At 42.1% G+C, this 24,620-nt stretch overlaps 1 protein-coding gene across 3 annotated transcripts in view; it reads right to left on the bottom strand.

Annotated features, from left to right (window-relative positions):
• Positions 1–24,620, bottom strand: part of Wdr76 (WD repeat domain 76) — a 34,304-nt gene that overhangs the window by 6,283 nt on the left and 3,401 nt on the right. For 2 of the 3 annotated variants that reach the window (XM_041678957.1, XM_041678959.1), the window contains 11 exons: positions 24,216–24,593; positions 19,624–19,716; positions 16,294–16,349; positions 14,870–14,996; positions 13,550–13,654; positions 13,410–13,453; positions 10,876–11,029; positions 7,627–7,782; positions 4,799–5,016; positions 3,534–3,686; positions 1,457–1,510 (listed from right to left, as the gene is read on the bottom strand). In XM_041678957.1, the coding sequence (XP_041534891.1) occupies positions 1,457–1,510; positions 3,534–3,686; positions 4,799–5,016; positions 7,627–7,782; positions 10,876–11,029; positions 13,410–13,453; positions 13,550–13,654; positions 14,870–14,996; positions 16,294–16,349; positions 19,624–19,716; positions 24,216–24,593 (1,538 nt within the window). The remainder of the gene's footprint in view (positions 1–1,456; positions 1,511–3,533; positions 3,687–4,798; positions 5,017–7,626; positions 7,783–10,875; positions 11,030–13,409; positions 13,454–13,549; positions 13,655–14,869; positions 14,997–16,293; positions 16,350–19,623; positions 19,717–24,215; positions 24,594–24,620) is intronic. The other variant, XM_041678958.1, reaches the window with a different exon arrangement.

Below are 24,620 nucleotides of genomic sequence, written 5' to 3'. Positions count from 1 at the left end.
CTGTGCCTTACTTATGGGGCATGCTTTAACCGCAGACTAGGGAGGCAGGGGCAGGCGGAGCTCTGTAAGCTCGAAGAGTTCTAAGCCAGCCAGGGCTACATAAACATCAAAACTAAATGGACAAATAAGATGTAGGACACAGACACACACAGAGGAAAACTATTCAGTCTTATTAAAAGAAATTCTGCCATTTTTGACAACACAAACAAACCCGGAAAACATTTTGTTAAACAAAATAAGCAAGGCACAGAAAGACAAATAAGATATGATCTCATTTCCGTGTCGAATTTAAAAGTGAAGAAGGAACAGTCACAGAGGCTGGTAGTGGAGGGCGGGGAAGAAGTTGGTCAAAGAAAGCAAATTCAGAGAGTGGGGAAGAGTCAAAAGATCTATTCTAGAAATAGAGTTAGGAATGTTTTGGTTAGGGGGTTGGATTTTTTAAAACCTTTTTAAGATTTATCTGACTTTTCTTGTGTGTATGTCAGTCTATGAGTATCCCATGTTTGTGCTTGTCCTGAAGGCCAGCAGCAGTTAGAGGCAGTTGTGAGCTGCCTGACATCCACAAGAGGTTCAGAGATGGAACTCTAAAGTCCTCATGCTTGCTCAGCAAGCGCCTTTACCCCCCAAACCATCATTCATTTAAGTCAGTAAAAGAGATTAGAGGGAAGGAAAAAAAGGAATGTGAGGTGATGCATGTTAACCAGCTCAGTTTAGCCATTCTATAATGTACACATATTTCAAAACATAGTGTATGCAACAACGACATTTTTATTTCTTAATAAATTAAGTAAAGTTTGGGAACAGTGTTGCACACCTTTTAATCCTAGCACTCAAGAGGCAGAGACAGAGGCTGTCTGTGAGTTCGAGACCAGTCTGGTCTCCAAGGGAGTTCTAGAACAGCTAGGACTACATAGTGAAACCCTGTCTCAAAAACAAACAAACAAAAACCAAGGAAACTGATAAACTGAAACATAGTATCTGAAAAATAAAATTAAATGAGTAAGTCCTATAAAAAAGGAAACAAAATATGCTTAAATAGAGCCTCTGAAAACTAACACTAACAAAGTCTAACACACTCCCAGCTTCAAACATGATAAAGAACAACCTCTAGAGAGAAGGCCTGGCACAGGGAATCGTTAGACATTAAGCTGGCACATCCAAAGTAAAGGGCTCAAGAAGAGGGCCATGAGGGAGACACGTGCGGAAGCCACCGAAGCCAGCACAAACAGGAGCCCCACCAAGTAGACAGAGTCTAAGGTACTGAGTAAAGCTGAGAGCACGTGCCAGCTAAGAGCTGGGTCACTGAGACCCGGAAGCGAGAGCTCTTCTGGACAGGACTGAAAGGCAAGGATGCTTACACAACACAGCGCAAAACCAGAACAACAGTCTCTCCTTGAGTCACATGCCTAGCATGCGCCTTCTGCATCTGCTGCTGCTCAGGTGCAGGGAGGCCTACCTGATGGTGGTGAGGAGAGGAATCTCGGATGACACAGAGCTGCTGTCAAAGACTCTGCAAATAAACAGTTACACCGCCATGTTACTTAGATTCTCCAGTCTTACTGAAAAAGTAACTGTGTATTTAAGCTATCTGTTGGTTCACAGTGGGAAATATAACAGTTACTTTGTGTGGGATCAGATTATAACCTCAGATGCTGTCTTTAACAATAAGGACATGGACTATACTAAAAAATTCAATCCGTAAAATAAGCTTAGTTTGGACATACTTAAACACTATAACTCTAAAAAAATAAATTTTTGCCGTGCAGTGGTGGTACATGCCTTTAATCCCAGCACTTGGAAGGCAGAGGTGACAGATCTCTGTGAGTTTGAGGCCAGCCGGGTCTACAGAGTTCCAGGACAGGCTCCAAAGCTACGAGAAACCCTGTCTTGAAACACCAAAAATAAATAAATAAACTTTCTTTGCAGCAGTATCTCACTATGTATGCCTAGAACTGTCAACCTTCCTACTTGACCTCCTGAGGGCTAGATTACAGGTAGGCACCACCACACCAGCTTGGCATGTACATTCTAAAGTGACAATCTGGCATCTAAAATTATATTCAGATTCACACATACATAAGGGCTGTGGAATTAAAACTCACAAATACTCTGAGAGTGCATGCATATATAAAAACCAAACTTTCAGGGTTGGAGAAATAACTCAGAGGTTAAGACCACTGACTGCTCTTCTAGAGGACCTAGGCTCAATTTCCAGCACCCACATGGAAGCTCTGTAAATTCAGTTCTTAGGGACCAGGCACACTCCTCACAGGTGGTGCTGGGTGCGCCACCACTGCCCAGCAAATAATTTGTTTTAGAAGCAAAAAAGCATGCAAACAAACAAAAAAAAGCAAACATCCCTCTGATTCATTAGTTGATAGCCTAATGGCCTGATATGTCATTTCCGAACTGCTGAAGAGACTGACTGGTCAGTACAAAAAGTGGAGGGACCCAGAATGAGGCCAGGCTCAGTTACTCCTCCCCTTTGGGCCCAGCTGACCCAGGGCAATCTCATGGCACTGGAGCTGCCTGCCCAATTTGACTATTAGAAAGCATAATTACCAGAGGTTAATGTAGTAAGCATAAACACTAGAGTGTGAATGAAGGAAAATGGATAAAAAGTTGTCAAGACAAAGAGAGCTGTGTGGTAAGAAGTGGAGGTGGGGGTGGGCTTCCACGATAACCTTACATCATGTCCCGGTAAGGCTCACAAACGTGGCTAGACACTAGCACCTGCAGATCATGTGTTTGCCGTTCTTGAGCCTGGTCCATGGGACACATTCAAGAGATACTTGCTGAAAGATGAATCCCAACCCTTAAAGAACTCGCAAATTTGAAACAGAATTAAGTATTCTCAAAGAGAACAGGATCACTTTTCCTGTAGTTGCATTAACTGTCTTCACATCATTCTCGAGAAATGGGGGTCTCACTATGCTGCCTGCCTGTGCTCAAGGGATCTGTCTGCCTCAACTTGCCGAGAAACTAGGACTACAAACGCCCTTTCATGTTTCTTCAACTGACATTTTTTCTGTTTCTCAGTTCAACTGATTTAAATCAGTTTTGGGGAAGTAGTTATAGAAAGGTACCAAAGGAAAACCCCTAAAACCACACCTATTAGCTTGGGCAGAAGCATAATTTTTTTGCCCAAAGTCTGGGGCTGAGCAATTTCCATTTAACACACTTTTAAAGTAGATCCCACTTTCCCCAGAGGGCAGAGCTTTCTCCTATCTGAGGTGGTGAAACACACCTAAAGTCCCAGTACTCTAGGGGCCAAAGCAGAAAGAGGGCGAATTCAAGGTCAGCCTGGAAAACAGCGAGACCTGGGAGAGGGAGGGATAAGAAGTGGGACCAAGAGGAATGGGGTGGGAGAAAGGGGGGTAGAAAAGGAAAGAGGAGAAGAGAGGGACTATAATAACAGTAACACTAGTGATTCCATAGCAACAGCAGTAAACAAAACTTCTAGTTACAAACACCATAGCAGCAGTCTCTAAATAGATTCCCCCAAAAAACACGGTTCTATCTTCTTAGTGTACCTTAGCTTACAGTCAGCACAGGTGGTCACCACTCTGTTACCAGTGACGGGTGAAAAGTAGGCAGAGGCAATGCTCTTCGTGTGTTCAGTCACAGAGATCAAAGGCTGGCTTCTCCTGGAGTTCAGGTGCCTCACATCATAAATATGAACGTCCCTGGGATGGGAAGAGAAATTATCAGTACAGCCCATGCAGTGAGCCCACGGACTAAGTTACACACTCAGACAAGTACTACATTAGGAACATTTAAGACAAAACCCTCTTATATCTAACTTCACAGACAGTGACTGGCACAGGAAAATAAATAAAACATTGAAGAAATTCCAGGACACAGAAGACCCATGTTGCCTCAGGCACAAGACTAGTTTCTACCAGGTTTCCTCTATCTCCAAGTGCTGAGACATGAGAGGTGGCGCATGTCTTTAATCCCAGCACTCAGGAGGCAGGTGGAGCTCTGTGGGTTTAAGGCCAGCCTGTTCTACAAAGTGAGTTCTAGGACAGTCAGAGCCACCATAGGAAGACCCTGTGTCCACAAAAAATAAATCAATCTCCAAGAAACAAAAGCCAAGGTATGGGCCAAGTTAGGGTCATACACACAAATTTTCTGTTTATTACAATTTTAAGTTTTCTTCTCATTTAATTAGAAGCAAATACATGTGGACATGGGTGCTTTCTTGAACAGTTTCTCTATTAAACCAAAAGAATTCCTATTAAAAATTATATTTCCATCAGTGTGAAAGGGAAAATTACTTAGGTTCTATATAGCACACAAGTCAAATGTGTGTCAAGTACGGTGGTACACACTTTTTAATCCCAGCACTTAGAAGGCAGGGGCAGATGGATCTCCGAGTTCCAGGACAGCCTGGTCTACAGAATGAGATCCTGTCTCGAGATTTAAAAAAAAGAAAGGAAGCCGGGCGGTGGTGGCACACGCCTTTAATCCCAGCACTTGGGAGGCAGAGGCAGTCGGATCTCTGTGAGTTCAAGACCAGCCTGGTCTACAAGAGCTAGTTCCAGGACAGGCACCAAAGCTACAGAGAAACCCTGTCTCGAAAAAACAAAAAAAAGAAAGGAAGAAAGGAAGGAAGGAAGATCAAATGTCTGAGAAACTAAATTAATTCAAACCTGGCTCAGTAACAAACATCTATAATCCCAGCCCTTGAAAAGGTAAAGGAGGATCAGCACAATTTCTAAGCAGACGGAGATAGCAAGAAGGACCCCACCCAAAAAAATAAATGAATGAATAATAAACCCAGAAGAAAACATACCTCAATCCTGCCGTGACAAAATACTGCCTGGATACTGGGTGGACATGAACGGTTCTAATTTTTCCCATGGATGAATTAAAAAGCTTCTCATAGGAAGTTCCAGGTGTCCGTCTATCTACCAGTGACAAATGTCCATCCCAGTGTCCCACTAGCAGAGTGGAAGCATCTTCTGCCAAGAAGTCAAAGGAAGAGGGGCTGCTTCCCTCGTTTCTGTACACCTAGGGGAGAAGCAATAATCCAGTTAAAACCCCAAGGCCGGGGAGGTGGCTCAGCAGATCAAATCACAAGCTGACAATCTGAGTGCAATCCCTGGAACCCCCAAGAAGATGGGTGGGGTGCTACACATCTGTACTTCCAGCACCCCCACCACGGCAGGAGGTAGAGGCTCGGCAGGCATCTCAGAGTACAGGCGTAGCAGCACAGAGACTCTATGGCAACAACTGACTCCCCAAAGTTGTCCTCACACCTTTCCATGTAGCCGAGGCGGGCCCTGAACTAATGATTCTCCTGCATTCTCTTCCCAAGTACTGGGGTTCCATAAAAACATTCTTTTAGAGAAAACCAATGCTTAAATCCCTAGTAAAGGGGCCAAGCGGTGGTAGCGCACGCCTTTAATTCCAGCACTCGGGAGGCAGAGGCAGGCAGATCTCCGTGAGTTTGAGGCCAGCCTGGTCTACAAGAGCTAGTTCTAGGACCGCCAGGGCTGTTACATAGAGACTCTGCCTCATGTTAAAAAAAAAAAAAATTCGTAGTAAATAAGTTATAAAAATATCATTTACCCTGCTATCGTCCACAGGAAATATAAAACAAAATAAAAACACAGAGGTTTGTCTAAATCAAATGGTCAGTTAATCCACATCAGAGCTACACCCCAGATCTGAAACCCTCAATTCCAAATCTACTCTGTGAAACTTACTAGAAAAATAACTGGCTCTGAATTCTAGCTAACTAAAAAATTTTTTTTTCCTTTTCTTACTTCTTTTTTGAGGCAGGGTTTCTCTTTGTTCCCTGGCTAATTCTGGAACTTGCTCTGTAGACCAGAGTGGCCTTAAACTCAAAGAGATCCTCCTGCCTCTGCCTCCTGAGTGCTGGGGTTAAAGGAGTGCACCACCACTGTCCAGCCTAAAATTATATCTTAACAGAAGTAGTTTTGAATCCAAATGAACTCTAGGATATATGACTGGATATTCAGTTATAACTATTGTTGATAGAAGAATAAACAGATTAAATTTCTTTTTTTTTTTGTTATTTTGTTTTGTTTTTTTGAAACATGGTCCCTCAGCAGCCCAGGTTGGACTTAAACTCAAAGTATATAGCTAAGGAGGACTTTGAGCTTCTCACCCTCCCAGGTGCCACTACACCAGCTTGTGTGATGCTGAGGACTGAACCCAAGGCCTTGTGCCTGCTAGGCTGGCACTCTAACATCTGGGCTGCATCCCTAGGGCAGATCAAAATGCTTAATTTTCAAAGCTGGGTATGATAACTCTCACCTCACTTGGGAGGCAGAAGCGGGAGGATCTATGTGAATTTGGCCAGTTTGGTCTACACAGTGAGTTCCAGGACAGTCAGAATTGCAAACACCAAAAAAAAAGAAAAATTAATTTTTGTTTTAACTCTGATTTCCTGAAAAAGTAAACTGTTTGCTACAATCATCTGCGATGCCAAACTGGGTCTGTCATCCTGGCCACTTGAACACCGAGACAGGAAAATCACAAACCCTGGCCAACCTGAGTTACACGACAAGGCTCCATGTCAAAAAACAAAATCGAGGGGGCTGGAGAGATGGCTCAGCGGTTAAGAGCATTGCCTGCTCTTCCAAAGGTCCTGAGTTCAATTCCCAGCAACCACATGGTGGCTCACAACCATCTGTAATGAGGTCTGGTGCCCTCTTCTGGCATGCGGGCATACACACAGACAGAACACCGTATACATAATAAATAAATAAATAAATATATTTTTAAAAAAATCGAGCTGCACTATCTTCATTCTTTAATTAAAAGAGAAAAAAAAAATCAATGAAGAGAAAGGCTTTCCCAGTAAAAGATAATTTAGAAATTGAGTGAAATGAACCAGAAGTAGCCGCCATTCTGTGCTATGGTAGTTGTTAGAATAAATGGTTTAGAATTCTTTTTTAAACTTAGTCCCTAAGTGGTACCACAAACTTCTCTCAGTATGGTTGATACAGAAATCAAGTGTTGAGGAATATTATTTTCAGGTGTGTGACTTTTGTTTTGCTGCATTAGTTTAATTCTGTGAAGCTGTGATTCTTTGCCTGTCTAAAGCACCTGGTATTCCTAATAAAGAGAAGGGCCAATAGCAAAAAGGAGCAAGGATACATGGTGAGGTTAGCAGGTAGAAAGTATAAATAGGTGGGGTTAGAAGGTAGACAGGATAAATAGGTGGGGTTCTCAGGTAGAGAGGATAAATAGGTGTGGTTAGCAGGTAGAGAGGATAAATAGAAGGGAAAACGAGAAGAACAAGGAACAAACAAGAGAACAAGGAGAACAGGACACCAGGGGTCAGCCACCCAGCAAGCCAAGGAGAAAGAAGCAAAGAAAGGTATACAGAAATAGAGAAAAATACAAGCCCAGAGGTAAAAGGCAGTCAGGATAATATATTAAAAACGTCGGCACGAAACAAGCCACACCAAGGCCAGGCATTTATAACTAAGAACAAGCCTCCACGTGTGATTTATTTGGGAGCTGGGTGGCGCCCCCCCCCCCAAAAAAATAGTCAAGAGTAAAACACCACACAACAACCAAGTGTACCACTTAATAAATAATCCAGAATATTCTCCGATGTCAGCTAGTAAACACATTAACAGTTACCTCTTCAAAAATCGCAGTGGAAAAGTCCCCACATCGCAATGTGCCATCGTAGCTCAGGGACAGCAGGTGGGCTGGATTGGAGGGTGAGAAGTAAAGACAGCTAACGGGCTGACTGTGGGGATAAAAAACATACGGCTCATCTTCATGTTGCTGGGTCTGGAAGAAAGTTGGTGAGGGGAAAGACAAAACCAGTGAAGAGCAGTAATGGATGTGGCCTTGGATATTACTATGTCTTCATATCACTAAAGTATTTACATAGGAATTATATTGAGTCTTTGCTTAGCCTAACCATACTCACTCTCCCAGACAATCAGAACCAGCAGCCTTTTAAAAACATGTGTATACAACATGACCATACAGGGGCCATGACATACGTGTGTAAGTCAGAGGACACCTTGTCGGAGTCAGTTCTCTCCTTTCACCAGGAATTCTGAGATCGAACTCGGGTCACCAGGCATCTTTATCCTCTGAGCATTTCACGGGCCCAGAATCAACAACTTTATACTGGAATTCTTTGTTTCCTGACATTCACTTTAACAATACCCGACCACATTAATTTCACACGTCCAGCTTTGGGCGACTATCAGACTAGCCTCTTCTCAATAAGGGAACAAAAACCCGGCTCCTGCCAGCCGAGACGGCCTGCACCTCTGCTCACAGCTACTCAGGAGGCTGAGACAGTAGGATTGCTCGAGCTGAAAACAGCATAGGGGGTGGGGCTTAAGCCAAGTCCAAGAAACACATCAAGAGCCCACCTCAAAATAAAATAAAATAAAGCAAAACAGCCAGAGAGTTGGCTCAGCAGTTAAAATCGTCTGCTGCTCTTACAGAGAACCCGAGTCTGATTCCCAACACCACATGGCACTGCACAACCATGCCAGGGAACCTGCTGTTGTCTTTTGACTTTGGAAGACATCAGACATGGACCTGATGAACACACAGACAGGCAAAATACCCATACACTTAAAAATAAAACAAAAAAAAATATTTAAGACAAAAATATGGGTTATTCAATACCAAGGAGTCATCTCTGAAATCATATACATAAAAGTAACATTATAAGAACTGAATGAATTATATTTAGGAAGATATATGCCAATTATGTAACAACAATTAAAGAAATAGAGGCCATGAATTTGGGGGGAAGGTTGGAGGGAGGAAAGAGAAGGGGGAAAATTATTTTCAAAAAAAAAAAAGTAAAAATACAAAGAATGGGACAGGCTTAGCAGGTAAAGATTCTTGTCACTAAGACATATGTTCAAGCAAAACACCCATACTCAGAAAATGATAATGTCACTAAGACATACATGTAGGCAGTACATCCATATACATAAAACTATAAAAAAGACACTTCAGTTCTGATCAGCAATTCTTTTGTTGTTGTTTTGTTTTGAGACAGGGTCTCACTATAGACCCTTGCTGACTGGAACTCAGTAGGTAGATCAGTCTGGATTTGAACAAACAGATCAACCTACTCCTACCTCCCAAGTGGAATTAAAGGTGTGAGCCACCATGCCTGGCCCTGCTCATCAGTTTTTTTTTCTTTGAAGATTTACATTAGGAGCCAGGCATAGTGGTAATGGCCTTAATCCTAGCACTAGGGAGGCAGAGGCAGCTGGATCTCTGTGAGTTTCAGGACAGCCTAATCAACATAGCCAAGTTCTAGGACATGCCAGAATAGAAACCCTGCCTTAAAAAAAAAGAAGGAAAAAAAAGCTGGGCGGTGGTGGCGCACACATTTAATTCCAGCACTCGGGAGGCAGAGGCAGGTGGATTTCTGTGAGTTTGAGGCCAGCTTGGTCTACAGAGTGAGTTCCAGGACAGGCTCCAAAGCTTCAGAGAAACCCTGTCTCAAAAAAAAAAAAAAACAAGAACAACAACAACTTTATTTTAATTTTATGTATAAATGAATACATGAAGGTCAGAAGGCGGATTGGATTCCCTAGAAATGGAGTTACAGATGGTTGTGAGCTGCCATGTGGGTGCTAGGAATAAAACCTGGGTCCGCTTAAAGAACAGTTGAGCCATTATCCAGTCCATTATCCAGTCCCAAGATCATCAATTCTTTTGTCAAGCTTTTCCATTCTGAAATGTTCTTTTCCCTAAGAGCCAAACGCAGAGCTTCCTGCATGCTGGGTAAGTGGCTCTACCAGCTGAGTAAACAACAAAATTATATACAAAAATTAACAAAAAGGTGCTGAGGATGCAGCTCAGCTGCTAGAGTGCCCACTTAGCACATGCAAAGCCCTGGATGCAGTCCCCAGAGTGGTATAAACCTCTGACCTCCAAACATGCACGAACACCCTAATGCACACACAGGAATACAAGTACAATTTAAAAAACAAAAACAGGCTAAAGAGATGACTCCGTGGTTAAGAGCTCTTCCAGAGGATTCGGGTCATTTCCCAGCACCCCATGTCAGCTCACGGTCTGCAACTCCAGTTCCCAGGGGATCCAATACCCCTCTGGCTTCTCTGGACACCAGGCACTAACACATGCACATACGCAAAAAATAAAGAAACTACCCACACACGTAAATTTCTAAATTAAAAACAAAAGTAAATAACATAAATGTTAAAAAAAAAAAAAAAAAAAAAAAAAAACTTGGTGTCACCCCAAGCAGACAAGCAGAGTGCTGAGAGTTCAGGACCTGCCTGGTCTACATAACTGCCTCAAAACAACAACAACAAAACCTCAAAAAAATAATAATAATTCAACATAACATGGAGGAAGACCTAAAATTCAAATCACAACAAACCCTATTTGAACATAATTTAAACAGACTTTTCATATGCAATTTCTTCACACATACATTTAAATTTCTCCTGCCGGATAATTTATGTCCAGATGGCTAAAGATACTCAAGCGAAAAATGTTAAAGTTCTATAAAAACAAATTCAAGGGCTGGAGAGATGGCTCAGAGGTTAAGAGCATTGTCTGCTCTTCCAAAGGTTCTGAGTTCAATTCCCAGCAACCACATGGTGGCTCACAACCATCTGTAATGGGGCCTGGTGCCCTCTTCTGGCCTGCAGGCATACACACAAACAGAATATTGTATACATAATAAATAAATAAATATTTTAAAAAAAACAAATTCAAATTCTGTCAGATTTCTAAAATTTGGAATCATAAAGTGCAAAACCACAAATCTCAAGCAACATTTATAAATAAATGTTCCAGGCTATTCTCTTTATGACATTTCCTTCAGGCACACTTTAGGTAATCTCCCAAAAGGCAGTATCAACTCACCAAATCCCAGAGTCCGATTTGCCCAGACTTGGCCCCAGCTGCTACCAAGGTTCTTTCTTCTGATGGATGGAGGGCCACAGAGGTGATGGCACCTTTGGTCACTTTACAAACAGTAGCTTCACTGATGACCATACCACTTAATTTGGCTTTGTAGCTACAAAAAAGGGTAAGTTAAAAACAATTTTAATAGTACCAATAAGTAAAAAATAATTTTTAAAAAAAGCACAACTAGTAAATTCTGGTGAATATCTACTTCCTGATGACAAAAGAAACCAAATAAATCAAGGTTATTATTTTCTGATTATAAAATTAATTTTGATAATTTTAATGATGGCATCAAAACTTAGGAGGCTACAGTTAAAACGTAACATGACTGGGCTGAGATATGGCTTAGCAAAGGGAGCCACTCTGTGCACACACACGTACTTCAAGTTCATAGACTTTTAGAAGAGAAGATTTTAAAGAAACGATTCAATAGTGTATAATGAAAACCATAAGGGTGGCCTCAATGTTTGATTCATTAGCCCCATGTCTGAAAACCTAAGAAAAGTCTGCTATAATGAATGCACTTAGACAAACACACACACACACACTTAACAGAAACTAATTCCAAATACAAAATGGGTAGAAGTGTGCTCTAGTAAATGTGCAAATATCCAAGAAGGCACAGTGTAAAACTGTATGTGAATATATATATGAACACAAGTGAAATGTGAATTCGTTTATTCGAGTCTGAATATATACTATATGCCAAGCAATGTTATGTTAGGGTTGAGATAAAGTCTCCACATTTATAGTTTCCACCCCGTGTCAGGGTCAGTCCTACTACTGAAGGCCTGTAAATCTTAGCAACTTAAAAATGAGGATATAGGGCTGGAGCGATGGCTCAGAGGTTAGTTATGAGTATTGACTGCTCTTCCAGAGGTCCTGAGTTCAACTCCCAGCAACCACATGGTGGCTCACAACCATCTATAATGAGATCTAATGACCTCTTCTGGCATGCAAGCAAACATGCAGACAGAACACCATATACATAATAAAACAAACCTTTAAAAAAAAAAGTGAGGATTACAAAGTCAAGGCCTAACTGTGTGCAGGCTTTAATTTTAATTTTCAGCTTGACAGACGTTGGAATCACTTGTGATGAAAGGCTGTCTAAGATCCAATTGGCCTGGGGGCATATCTATGAAGAATTATATTGATTATTTAACTGAGGTAAGAAGATTCACCCAAGCCAGGCAGTGGTGGTACACACCTTTAATCCAGCACTCAGGAGGCAGAGGCAGGCGAATCTCTGTGAGTTTGAGGCCAGCCTGGTCTATAAGAGCTAGTTCCAAGGACAGAGAAGCCCGAATTGTCTAAGAGTGGAGGAAAGGCAGGGTACAGTGATGCATCTCTTTAATTCTAACACTCTCAAGGCAGAGGCAAGCAGATCTCTGTGAGTTCATGTAGTGATATGAGCGGCGGGGCTGCGTCCCCAGCACCCGGTCGCCCACATGGCTAGCTCTACCCGAAATAATTACATGGACACTGTATTCTTTCAAACACTGCTTGGCCCTTTAGCTCTAGCCCTTACTGGCTAATTCTGATATCCCGATCAACCCATCTCTAATAATCTGTGAGCACCGGTCTTAACGGGAAGATTCTAGCCTACATCCATCCTGGGTCAGAGCTGAATCGCGTCTGTCTGCCCGGAGCGGGGCATGGCATCTCTTCTGAGGCGTCTGCTCCCGAGAGGAGAGCTGTCGAGTCTGAGCTCACTTCCTCTTCCTCCCAGCATTCTGTTCTGTTTACTCGTCCCACCTATGTTTTAACCTCTGAGGGCCAGCCAAGCAGTTTATTTTTTTAACCAATGACCTTCCTCCATCAAGTTCAAGATCAGTCATAATATGCAGTAAATAAATCGGGCGGTGGTGGCGCACACCTTTAATCCCAGCAGTCGGGGGGGGGGGGGGGGGGGGCAAAGGCAGGTGGAGTTCTGTGAGTTTGAGGTCAACCTAGTCTACAGAGCAAGTTCCAGAACAGACTCCAAAGTTACAGAGAAACCTGTCTCGAAACACCCTCCCCCAGAAAGTAAATAAATAATATATATGTATAAAAAAATAGGGCTAGTTCAGTGGTAGAGCACTTGTTTAGCACACTCAAAGTTTTAGTTTAATCCTTAACACTATGAAAGAAGGAAACAAGCAAACAACTGTTAGTGTAGAAATAATAGGGATGATTTTTCACTATTTTCAAGGTTTCCTATAATAGCTTTTTTTTTAAAAGTCCTATACAACATTTATTCATGTCTTTTATGTATATGAGTGCTCTGTCTTCATGCACACCAGAAGAGGGAATCTGATCCCACTACAGATGGCTAGGAGCCACCATGTGGTTGCTGGGAGTTGAACTCAGGACCTCTGGAAGAGCAGTCAAGTGCTCTTTAACTGAGCCATCTCTCCAGTCCCTATATTATAGTTTCATACTGCAAGCATCTCAAAACAAATGAAACAAAGGTCAAAAGTAAAACAAAAGCAAGGAATTCAACTTACCTTTTAATGCTAGACAGCCTCTCCTCGGTCCTCTCATTACTTGTCTGCAACATTGGAAAAGATCAAGGACTAAGTTCATATATACGCACAGAAATTTCCTCAAGAGATGATTCTAAAATGAACGCCTTCCCAACTGATACCTTGCTCATCTCTGCCCATGTCTTCAAAGACGCTTTCAACAACAGTCCATTGCTGTCATCCTGGTTTTCAGGAACCATTTCTAAGGGCCCAGGAGGTAACAAAGGCTATCAAAAAGAAAAGGCAAAAGGCTGTTTGTCCTATAATATAAACTGAGGAAGGGCCAAGGTTTTGGCCTCATTTTCGCTGATTTCCTGATTTTCAACTGCTGATGTTGAAATAACAACAGTGGCACATCATAGGCATTTAAAAGTGGCTGGCTGTTCAAACAAGGCACTCAGGAGGCTGACAGGGGACCAGGAGTTTGAGGACAGCCTACGCCACAGCTTAAGATGTATGCCACCGGGCAGAATCCTTGCCTAGCATGCATGACACAAAGTAGTTACTCTGGATTATACCTCTAATCCCGGAACTGGGAAGGCATTAGCGGGATCAGAAATTCAAGGTCATCCTGAAATACACAGTAGGTTCAAGGCCAGCCTAGGCTACATGAGTACCTGTTTAAAAGTTATATCAAGGGATCTCTTTATTTTCACTTTGTGTATCTGTAATGTGTTTATGTGAATGTGGACACGCATGTCTAAGTCAGAACAGCTTCTGGTGTTGGTGGTCCTCACCTTTTATCCTGTTTTAAAACAGGGTGTCTATTGTTTGCTGCCACACACACCAGGTCAGCTGCCCTCCAGTTTCTGGATTTCTCTAGTCTCAGCAGCATACCTCACTATGGAATTAAATGCATGGTGCCACACCCAGCTTTACATGGGCTCTGGGGATTCAAACTCAGGTACTATTCGTACAGTAAGCACTGCACCCACTGAACCAGCTCCCCAGCCCAATCCTTAGCAGTCTAATCACATATTACACAGTATTAGTTGTACCATTTATTAATTACTTACTAAACCCTTAGTATAATAAAAACTATGGATTCTATTTAATTTCATCAGTACAACATTCTTTTGATAGTTCCTTTTCTTCTTATTCTAGACACACTCTTACTCTCTAGTTTAGGTAGCCTCAAACCAGGCAACCCAGCTCGAGCTTGTGACAATCTCCTGCCTTAGCTTCTCCAACACTGGGGTGACACCATTTTTTTAAATGTGGAACCTGGAGCTCACAAAGAGAAATAATTTACCCAGAACTCCAGAAGTTCCTGCAGAAGTACAGATATCCAGTGTTAACAACCCAAATCTCTTAAGTATACAATACCTAAGTATTAAATTAATAAAACTGAAACAAAACAAAAAAATCACTCTAGTTACAAATACTTTGAAATTTTCAATATTTGATTAAGCTAAATGTACTATATTTGTACTTTTTCTTACATTTTCTTCTTCTTCTAACTCTGGCTGTGTTGGAGCTACTGGCAATGGAATTCCCAAAGGGTCTACTTTCAACAATCGCATGGACCTTCGACATCCGATCTCATTTTCTTTCTTCTTAGGTCTCTTTCTAAAGGAGTAAAGGAAATGCTCATGTTTTTCTCACCGAATAGTAAAACGTATTTAGTAACTTGTTAAAGACTTTGTAAATTGATTTTTATGTCTGTGTATGCCTAGTGCCAGAGGGCATCCAATCGCCTGAATTGGAGATACGGGTGCTAGTGAGTCAGCCTGGCGGGTGCTGGGACCACGTCCAGGCCTCCTAGAGAGCAGCCTGTGTGTGCTCTTGACCACTTAACCATCTCTCAGGTCCTGGGTTTAGTAATTTTAAGGAATAAACATCTAGGAATGAGTTCTATAGATATATTCACACACTGTATAGGGAAATAGGCATAGCTGTACTGGCTTTTTGTTGATGTTGTGTGTGCGCACTCCTGTTTATTTGTCACCACATGCATACAGTGCTCACAGGTCAGGAAAGGGCACTGGGTGTCCTGGAACTGGAGTTACAGGTAATGGTGAGCCTCCCAATATAGTTGCAGGGAACCAAACCTGAGCACTCTGCAGGAGTGCCAAGTGCTCTTAACTACTGATTTATCTCTTGGCCACACTGATCCTAATAAAGTCTCAAAATTATCTAAACCAAAACCTTAATGTTCTATAAAAACAAATTCAAGGACTGGAGAGATGGCTCAGAGGTTAAGAGCATTGCCTGCTCTTCCAAAGGTCCTGAGTTCAATTCCCAGCAACCACATGGTGGCTCACAACCATCTGTAATGGGGTCTGGTGCCCTCTTCTGGCCTGCAGGCATACATGTAGACAGAATATTGTATACATAATAAATAAATATTTTTTAAAAACTGTAATTAAAAAAATAGAAAAATAGGCTGGGCAGTGGTGGCACACACACCTTTAATCCCAGCACTCTGGAGGCATAAGCAGATCACTAAGTTCGAGGGCCAGTTTGTTCTATACAGTGAGTTAGTTCTAGGACAGTTGGGGCTATAGAGACACCTTGTCTCTGCAAATAAATAAATCTCTGGGTTCATATAATGGTCACCTTTAGATGGGGAAAATATACAAAAGCTGTCCAACAGCTACAAGTGGTTGAAAAAAAAATTGGATCCAGGAGATGGAAATATAGCTCAGCGATAAAGCACTTACCTAGCAGGCTCTAAGTCTAGGTTTGATGCCCAGAATTGAAAATATGTACAGGCTGGCCTTGAACTCACAGAGGTCCGCCTGCCTCTGCCTCCCGTATTGAGATTAAGGGCGTACACAACCACAGCCTGGCTCAATTCAATGTCTCAAATTTAAAATCCTCAGCAAAATATCGTAGTCTAGCCAACGTTAAGCACATCTTTTACCTCTTTGATTCAGGTTGCTGTTTCTTCTTTATCATTCCACGGAGCCTTGCAGCTGACTGAAAAGCACACAAAATATACCTTCACATAAACATGCTACCATATGACTACACCGTTTACCCATTAAAACAGTAAGTATTTGCTACTATATCCAGTTTATTCAGGAAATAGATTTTTAAGATTCAGTACTTATTGTTGGTAATAGACATGAGATAAATACACCATCAATAATGAAAGCAAGGGGGCTGGAGAGATGGCTCAGAGGTTAAGAGCATTGCCTGCTCTTCCAAAGGTCCTGAGTTCAATTCCCAGCAACCACAGGGTGGCTCACAACCATCTGTAATGGGGTCTTGTGCCCTCTTCTGGCCAGTGGGCATACACACAGACAGAATATTGTATACATAATAAATAAATATTTAAAAAAAAAAATAATGAAAGCAAGTATATGGCCGGGCAGTGGTGGCACACGCCTTTACTCCCAGCACTCGGGAGGCAGAGACAGGTGAATCTCTGTGAGTTCGAGGCCAGCCTGGTCTACAAGAGTGAGTTCCAGGACAGGATCCCAAGTTACAGAGAAACTCTGTCTCGGAAAAAAAAAAAAAGCAAGAAGTATATGACACTATCTAATATACTGGTATTCTGGTACCTTGAGCCAAGCTGCTTATAGGTTCACATAATTAAACACGTTATTTAATTGAACACACTATTACAGGGCTGGCAGGATGGCTTAGTAGCATAGCACTTGCCTAGAATGCACAGACTTGTTTTTAATCACAGCATTGCAAAAACAAACTTAAAAATATAAGCAAAGTGAGGTGGCTCATACCCATCTATATCCCAACGTTCAGGAGCCGCAAGTGGACACATTTACTAAGTTCAAGGCCAGCCTGGCTGCACAGCAAGACTGTCTCAAAAAAACAATGAGACAGTAAGATGACTCGATCCATAAGAACACTTGCTGCCAAGCCTGATGACCGGAGCTCAGTCACCAGGACCCACTCCCGAAGTTGTCCTTTGACCTCTACACATGTGCCACAGCATGCAGGCGCACCCTGGCACTCGGCCTTTCTCTACCTCTTTCTTTCTCAAAATTAAATGTTAAGAAAATTAAAAAATAATAAAACGTGGGCTGAGCGTGGTGGCACATACCTCTAATCCCAGCACTTCGGAGGAAGAGGCAAGTGGATCTCTAAATTTGAGGCCAGCCTGATCAATAAAATTATCTCTTTTAAAAGATTTTTTTGTTGTTATTTTTCCAGATAGGGATTCTCTGTGTAGCCCTGGCAATCCTAGAATTTGCTCTGTAGACCACGCTGGGCTCAATCTCAGAGATTCACCACCGCCCGACTTTAAGATTTATTTTTATTTCACATGTATGAGTACTTTGCCAGTAGGTATATATATGTCCCATGTGTATGCCAGGTGCCTGCAGAGGCCAGAAGGGATCAGATGCCCTAAGAGTAGAATCACAAACATTTGTGAGCTGCCACGGGGGTGCTAGGAATTGAACCTCATCTCCCCAGACCCTCAAATTATAGTTTTGATTAATTAAAATCATACATAAGCAGACTATGTAAATTGTTTTCTTTCTTTTTTCCTGTGGTTCAGGCTAGCTCTGAACCTACTATTTAGTCAAGGTTAACCCTGATCTACTGAGTGAGACTTTGTCTCAAAAAACAAAACAAAAACACCAAAAAAAAATAAAAATAAAAAAAAAACAAAACAAAACAATGGAGGCACTGGAGAGATGGAGGCAGGCTAATCCCTGGGACTCACTGACAGCTAGTCTAGTCTAACTGGCAAGCCCCAGGTTCCAGTCAAAGATCCTGTCTCAAAAACAAAAACAAGGACAATTGCTCCTAAGGACAATACCTAAGACTGATCTTTGGTCTGCCAACATCTACATACCAAAAAGAGTGAGAAAAGATGCCTAGAGTCAATTAAACATGGACCAGACTCACAGGTAGAGCTTGCCCAGCAGGTACAGGCTCCTGGGCTTGACCCAGCACAGTCAGAGAAAAAGAAAAAGACACAAACATCAACATGATTCTTCAGATTTATCCTACACCTTTTTCTTTTAAAGAACTAAATATTAAGGGCCTGGGGAGATGGCTCAGCAGTTAAGAGCACTGGTTGCTCTTCAGAGGACCCAGGTTCAATTCCCAGCACCCACATGGCAGCTCACAACCATCTATAGTGGGATCTGATGCCATCTTCTGGCATAAAGTCATACATGCAGACAGGGCACTCACACATAAAATAAATAAATAAATCTTTGAAAAAAACCTAAATAGGGGCTGGAGAGGTGGCTCAGCGGTTAAGAGAACTGACTGTTCTTCCCAAGGACCAGGGTTCAATTCCCAGCACCCACATGGCAGCTCACAATTGTCTGAAGATCCAGTTCCAGGGGATCTGACACCTTCACACCAATGCACATAAAATAAAGTTAAATAAACCATAAAAAAAAAAAAAGAAAAAACCTAAACATTAAATCCAACTGGGAACTTCTTGGTTAATATGTTCTTTTAAGTGCTTTTACAAGCTTCTTTTGCTGTTCTTGTTAACTGAGATAGTTTCATGTAGGCTTACTATGTATGACCTTAAAATACTATTGTCCGGGGGCTCAGCAGGTCAGAGATCCCAGGTTCAATTCCCAGCACCCATACGGCAGCTCACAACTGTCAACTGTCTATAACTTCAGTTCCAGGGGATCTGACATGCTCACACAGACACGCATGCAAAACACCAATAAAATAAAATTTAAAAAAAGAAAAAAGAAAGGAAGGAAGAAAAAGGCAGACAGACAGTTGTCCAGTCTCCACCTCTCAATCTCAAGCTTGGGGAGTATGGTATGCAGCACCCACCAGCAGGCTCGCAAGTGTCTAACAGGACATACAAAGAAGCAGCAACTGCGGGAAGCTGGTGGTGCAGGCCTTTTAATTCTAGCACTTAGGAGGTAGAGGCAGGCAGATCTCTGAATCCAAGGCCAGCCTGGAGTTTGAGGCCAGGCTGACCTACAGAGACACTCTGTCTTCAAACAAACAAACAAATGGAAGAGAGAAAAAAGAAAAACAAGCTGGATGTGGTGATGCTCCCCTTTAATCTCGGCACTCAGAAGGCAGAGGCAGAAACGTCACTGTCAATCCAAGGCCAGCAAGTCCATAGAGTGAGTTCCAGGGAAACTGTCTCAAAACAGGAGGAGGAGGACAATGCCCACAAGCCAACTGACCTTATACCAAGCATTGCTTGAATTTTGCCTTCCCTCATTGGATATTATGAAAAATTATCATCTAATTATCTTATCTTGGTTTCCATTACAAACACCATACATACCTCAGATAACTGAAGGGAAGCAAAAAATTTTGCATTTTCTCTGATGTTCTTCAATCTCTTCCTCTCATAAGGTGACAGTCCTGAAGAATCATCCTAGAAAATACACCCCCCCCAAAAAAAATCTGTTACTTCACACATTAATAACAAACCAACACACAAAACCAGATTCTTCATTCTCTACCCAGGAATTCCCCTTCACACTTTACAAACTTCTATTTCATGTTATCTTAACTAACAGCCCATAATCTCTGCTGGACTGAATATCAAGGGAATCTGAATCTATAGTTAGGTAAGATCGTGGTGGTGTACGTCTTTGACCCTGGCACTTGAGAATAGCAGACAGATCTCTGAGTTTGAGGCCAGCTTGGCCGACATAATGAGTTCCAGGACATCCAAGGGCTGTGTAGAAAAATCCTGCCTCGACTGAGAAACCAATGATAATGGCACTGGGATTTGTCTCTACTGCACGTACTGGCTTTTTGGGATCCTATTGTATTTGGATGCTCACCTTCCTAAGCCTGGATGGAGGGGGGAGGGCCTTGGACTTCCCACAGGGCAGGGTACCCTGCCCTCTCTTAGGACTGGAGGGGAAGGGGGAAGGATGAGAGAGAGGGAGGGAAGTGGGGAGGGGAGGAAGTGGAAATTTTGAAAAATAAAATTTAAAAAAAAAGAAAAAGAAAAATCCTGCCTCAAAATAAACAAACACACAAATAAATAAATAAATGGTGTGATCTAATATCAGCAGCCAAATACCATGCAAACTATTTCCTTATACCTTATACCCTTATAGCAAACTATTTCCTAGCGGCCCAAAGACATCTTTAGGGCTGGAGGGATGGCACAGCGGTTATGAGCAATGGCTATCTTCAAGAGAACCTGGCACTTCCCAGACCCTACATGGCAGCTCACAATTGCCTGTAACTCCAAATCGAGGAGGATGGACACCAATCATACCAATGCATCCAAAATAAACTTAAATAAATTACTTTAAGTAATTGACTATCCAATTATTTTAAAGACAATATTTCACACCCTGAAGTCTGGCATCAAACTCTGTAGCCAAGGATGACCTTGGATTTCTTTTTTTTTTAATTTATTTATTATGTATATAGTGTTCTGGGCACCAGATCTCATTATAGATGGGTGTGAGTCATCGTGTGGTTGCTGGGAATTGAACTCAGGACCTCTGGAACAGCAGTCAGTTCTCTTAACGTGTGAGCCATCTCTCCAGCCCAAATAAACTGGGCAGATTTTTTGTTTGTTTGTTTGTTTTTGTTTTTCGGAGACATGGTTTCTCTGTAGCTTTGGAGCCTGTCCTGGAACTAGCTCTTGTAGCCCAGGCTAGCCTCAAACTCACAGAGATCGGCCTGCCTCTGCCTCCTGAGTGCTGGGATAAAAGGTGTGCGCCACCACTGCCCGAAATAAATTATTTGAAAAAAGTTATCTTTATTAAAAAAAATACTAATAACTAGACGGTGGTGCACACCTTTAATTCCAGCACTTGATAGGCAGAGGTAGGTGGATCTCTGTAAGTTTGGGGCCAGCCTGGCCTACAGAGCAAGTTCCAGGACAGCCAGAGTCATTACATAGACAAACCCTGTCTCTCAAAAAAACCAAAACAATAATAATAACTTATCTTTCAGAGGATCTCATAACCAGTACACATACATTTACACACAAAATAAATATTTTTATTTTATTATTTGTTTGTTTGTTTATTTATTTACTTATTTGGTTTTTTGAGGCAGGGTTTCTCTGTGTAGTTTTGGAATCTGTCCTGGCACTTGCTCTGTAGACCATACTTGCTTCACGCCTGCCTCTGCCTCCTGAGTGCTGGGTTTAAAAGCACAAACTGCCAAGCTCAAAAAGTTTTTCCGATTAAAAAAAAAAAAAAAACACTGGGTGTGGTGGTACACACCTTTAAACCCCAGGCTTAGGAGACGGAGGCGGGTGAATCTGAGTTCAAGGCCAGCCTCACCCGGTCTACAAACTTGAGATTCAGGACAGTCAGAGTGAACGTGTCTCAAAAACAAAAAAAAAAAAAAAAAAACAAAAAAAGAGCTAGGAATGCAGTTCTATTGGAGAGGAGAGGGCTCCCCTAGCAAGAGCCCTGGGGTCAATCCCAGAATAACCCACCCTCACACTAGACACCAGCACTCTCTGCCCTCAGGGAAAACAAAGGATCCGAGTAGGCTGTCTCAGTAATTAAAGATCACTGTGCCTTCAAAAAGGGTCTGAACCTGGAATACTTGAGACTCCAGCTCTAAAATAAACAAGTAATCAGCAGTTAAGAAATCCTTTTTTTTTTTTTTTTTTTTTTTGGTTTTTCGAGACAGGGTTTCTCTATGGTTTTGGAAAAGAAATCCTTTTTTTAAAAGACGTATTTATACTATATATACAGTGTTCTGCCTATATGTATGCCTGCATGCCAGAAAGAGGGCATCAGACCTTCCTATAGATGGTTGTGAGCCACCATGCACTTTGCTGGGACTTGAACTCGGGACCTCTGGAAGAGCAGCCAGTGTTCTTAACCTGTGAGACTCCTCTCCAGCTCAAGAAATTCTTTTTATTACATTTACCTACTACAGTTATTTGTTTATGTGTGTATGTATTTACTTTGTATGTGTGTGGGCATACATAAGAAGGTTTCAAATATAACTTTCAGGGGTCTGTTTTTCTGCTCCATGAAAGCCCTAAGGATTAAACACATGTCATCCGCCTTAGGAGCAAACACCCTCACCCCATGAACAATCTCACCAGCCACAAGAGAAACTGTTTTTGAGGTTGATCTTTTTTATTTTTCAGACAATCGCATTTGTAGCACTGGCTGGTCTAGAACTTACTATGCAGACCAGGCTGGTAGTGAATTTGTACCAGTCCTCTGCTTCTGTCTTGAAAGTGCTGGGATGAAGGTATGTACCATCACACCAAGCTTAGCAATTCCTTTGTTTGCTGGTTTGTGGTAACAGAGGTTGAGCCTGAAGCCTCATTTGCTAGGCAAGCATTCCACCACTGAGCTACTTGTCCCCAGGCCCAAGTCTTTATGAAGCAATACGCACAGAGGCTCAGACCTGCAGCGCTGAGAATCACCAAAAGTTTGAGAATAGCCTGGGCTACATTGTGAGTTCCAGGCCAGCCTCAGCTACTTAATGAAACCCTGCTAGAAGAATTAAGAGAGAAGAGGTGGCCAATTCTTTATTAAAAACAAAACAACAACAACAATTAGTAGAAAATAGAGAGGTTGGGAGATAAAATTCACAAATTTTCTCATAAAATTCTATACTTGCTCTTATAGATAATATGTGCAAACAAAGCTAAACACCACTCCTAAAGCAAGGCGAAGCCTTGTCACCCTACCCCAAGGACAGGATGCTCAGCGGCAGTACTTGTGTAGCATGCAGAAGCCCTGTGCTCAATCCCCAGCACCATAATAAAAAATAATAGTGATGATGAAAAGAGAAGAAACTAGAGGACCGTATGGTCATCATGTTATCCAGGCATGGTGAGGGGGGCAAGTAATCCCAGAGAATACAGAGACTCAGACAAAAGGACCAAAATTCCCATAGCCAACCTGGGCAACTTAGTAAGACCCGCTTCAAAATAAAGGGCGAAAAGCAAGCTGGAAGTCTATCTCACAAGTGCAGCGCTCCCTTCCCTAGCACGTGTGAGGCCCTAAATTCAACTCCCAGCACTGCAGGAAGGGAAGTAAATGCTGTATCTTAGTTTGTCTCTAAACAAAGAAGAAAAATGTATCTTAGTCAAGCATAGCATTGCTTAAGCATCTTTACTGCTGTCGTTTCTATTCCTTATATTCAAGCAAAAAATCAGCTTTAATTTAAAATCCAGTAGTCTGAACATAATCTAATTCAGCAGTTCCAGACCAAGAGATCAGTTCCTTTAAGAAACTGGCAGCTGGGCAGGGATGGCCCACGCCCTTAATCCCTTCACCCTGGAGGCACAGCAGAAATTCAAGGACTCTCAGGTCAACAGACTAAGTTCCAAAACAAAACAGCCGCGGCGTGAAGAGACCCGTCTCAAAAATAATAAAGAAACTATAGAAACAACCAAGCAAGGTGGCACAACACTTAGGATACCTTAAACCCAGCCCGTGGGAGGAAGAGACCAGTGTGATCAATACAGTAAGTTCCAGGCCAGACTTTGCTATATATCACAAGAAATAACTAATTAATCAATTATATTTAATTTCCAATCAAACATGGTGGTACATACCTGTTAAGCCAGCACTTTTAGAAGGCAAAAGCAAAGAGATTATAAATGGGAGGCTAACCTGGGCTATGTAACAAGATCCCGTCTTGAAATTTACACTAAATTAAAAGGCTTGCAGGAAAGGTGCCTGCCATCATGCCTAAGAACCTTCTTTTGACTCCTATAACCTCCACTCGCGTGTCAGAGCACATACGTGCACACTCGTGTGCAGACACACACACACACACGCACGTGCAGACACAAAACATGTTTTGAAATTTACATTAGCTAATAAAACAGATTTTGCTAGAAATCCTTCCCCACCTCACCTTCCAAACCTTCTCATTTCAAAGTGAGATTAGATTACTAGAACTAACCACTCTTACCAGGCCTGGGGAACTATCTTCGTCACTGCTTGCCATGTTCACACTGAGAGTCACTGGCTCTGCCGTGTTCTTGGGGTCCAGCTTGGTACTTTCAGTACGGGCATCCGAGGGTGGTTTCAGCAGAAGGGATTCTGCCTTGGAAGATACAGTCTTCATCTTCAAAGTTAAAACCTCTCTACAAGTTTTCTTCCGGCCCGTCTTCTTACGAGACACTGCATTGTTAGAATTATTTTCAAACGGGGATCTGGTCGATTTAAATAGCTTGGTGTTGCTGAGCGAAAATGGAGAAAGATAAACCTTAGCTGTTTTCCCTAAAGTTGTGTGTACTGGTCTCAAAGAAGTATAATCACTATTCTCATTTTCTTTATATTCATTCACCTATTGGGGCAATAAAGGAAAAGAGCG

Source organism: Microtus oregoni, unplaced genomic scaffold (genome assembly GCF_018167655.1).
Source record: "Microtus oregoni isolate MIOR12 unplaced genomic scaffold, Mior012 000031F_ref0000149, whole genome shotgun sequence".
Classification (NCBI taxonomy): Eukaryota; Metazoa; Chordata; class Mammalia; order Rodentia; family Cricetidae; genus Microtus; species Microtus oregoni.
This window is presented reverse-complemented; position numbering and strand designations above follow the sequence as displayed.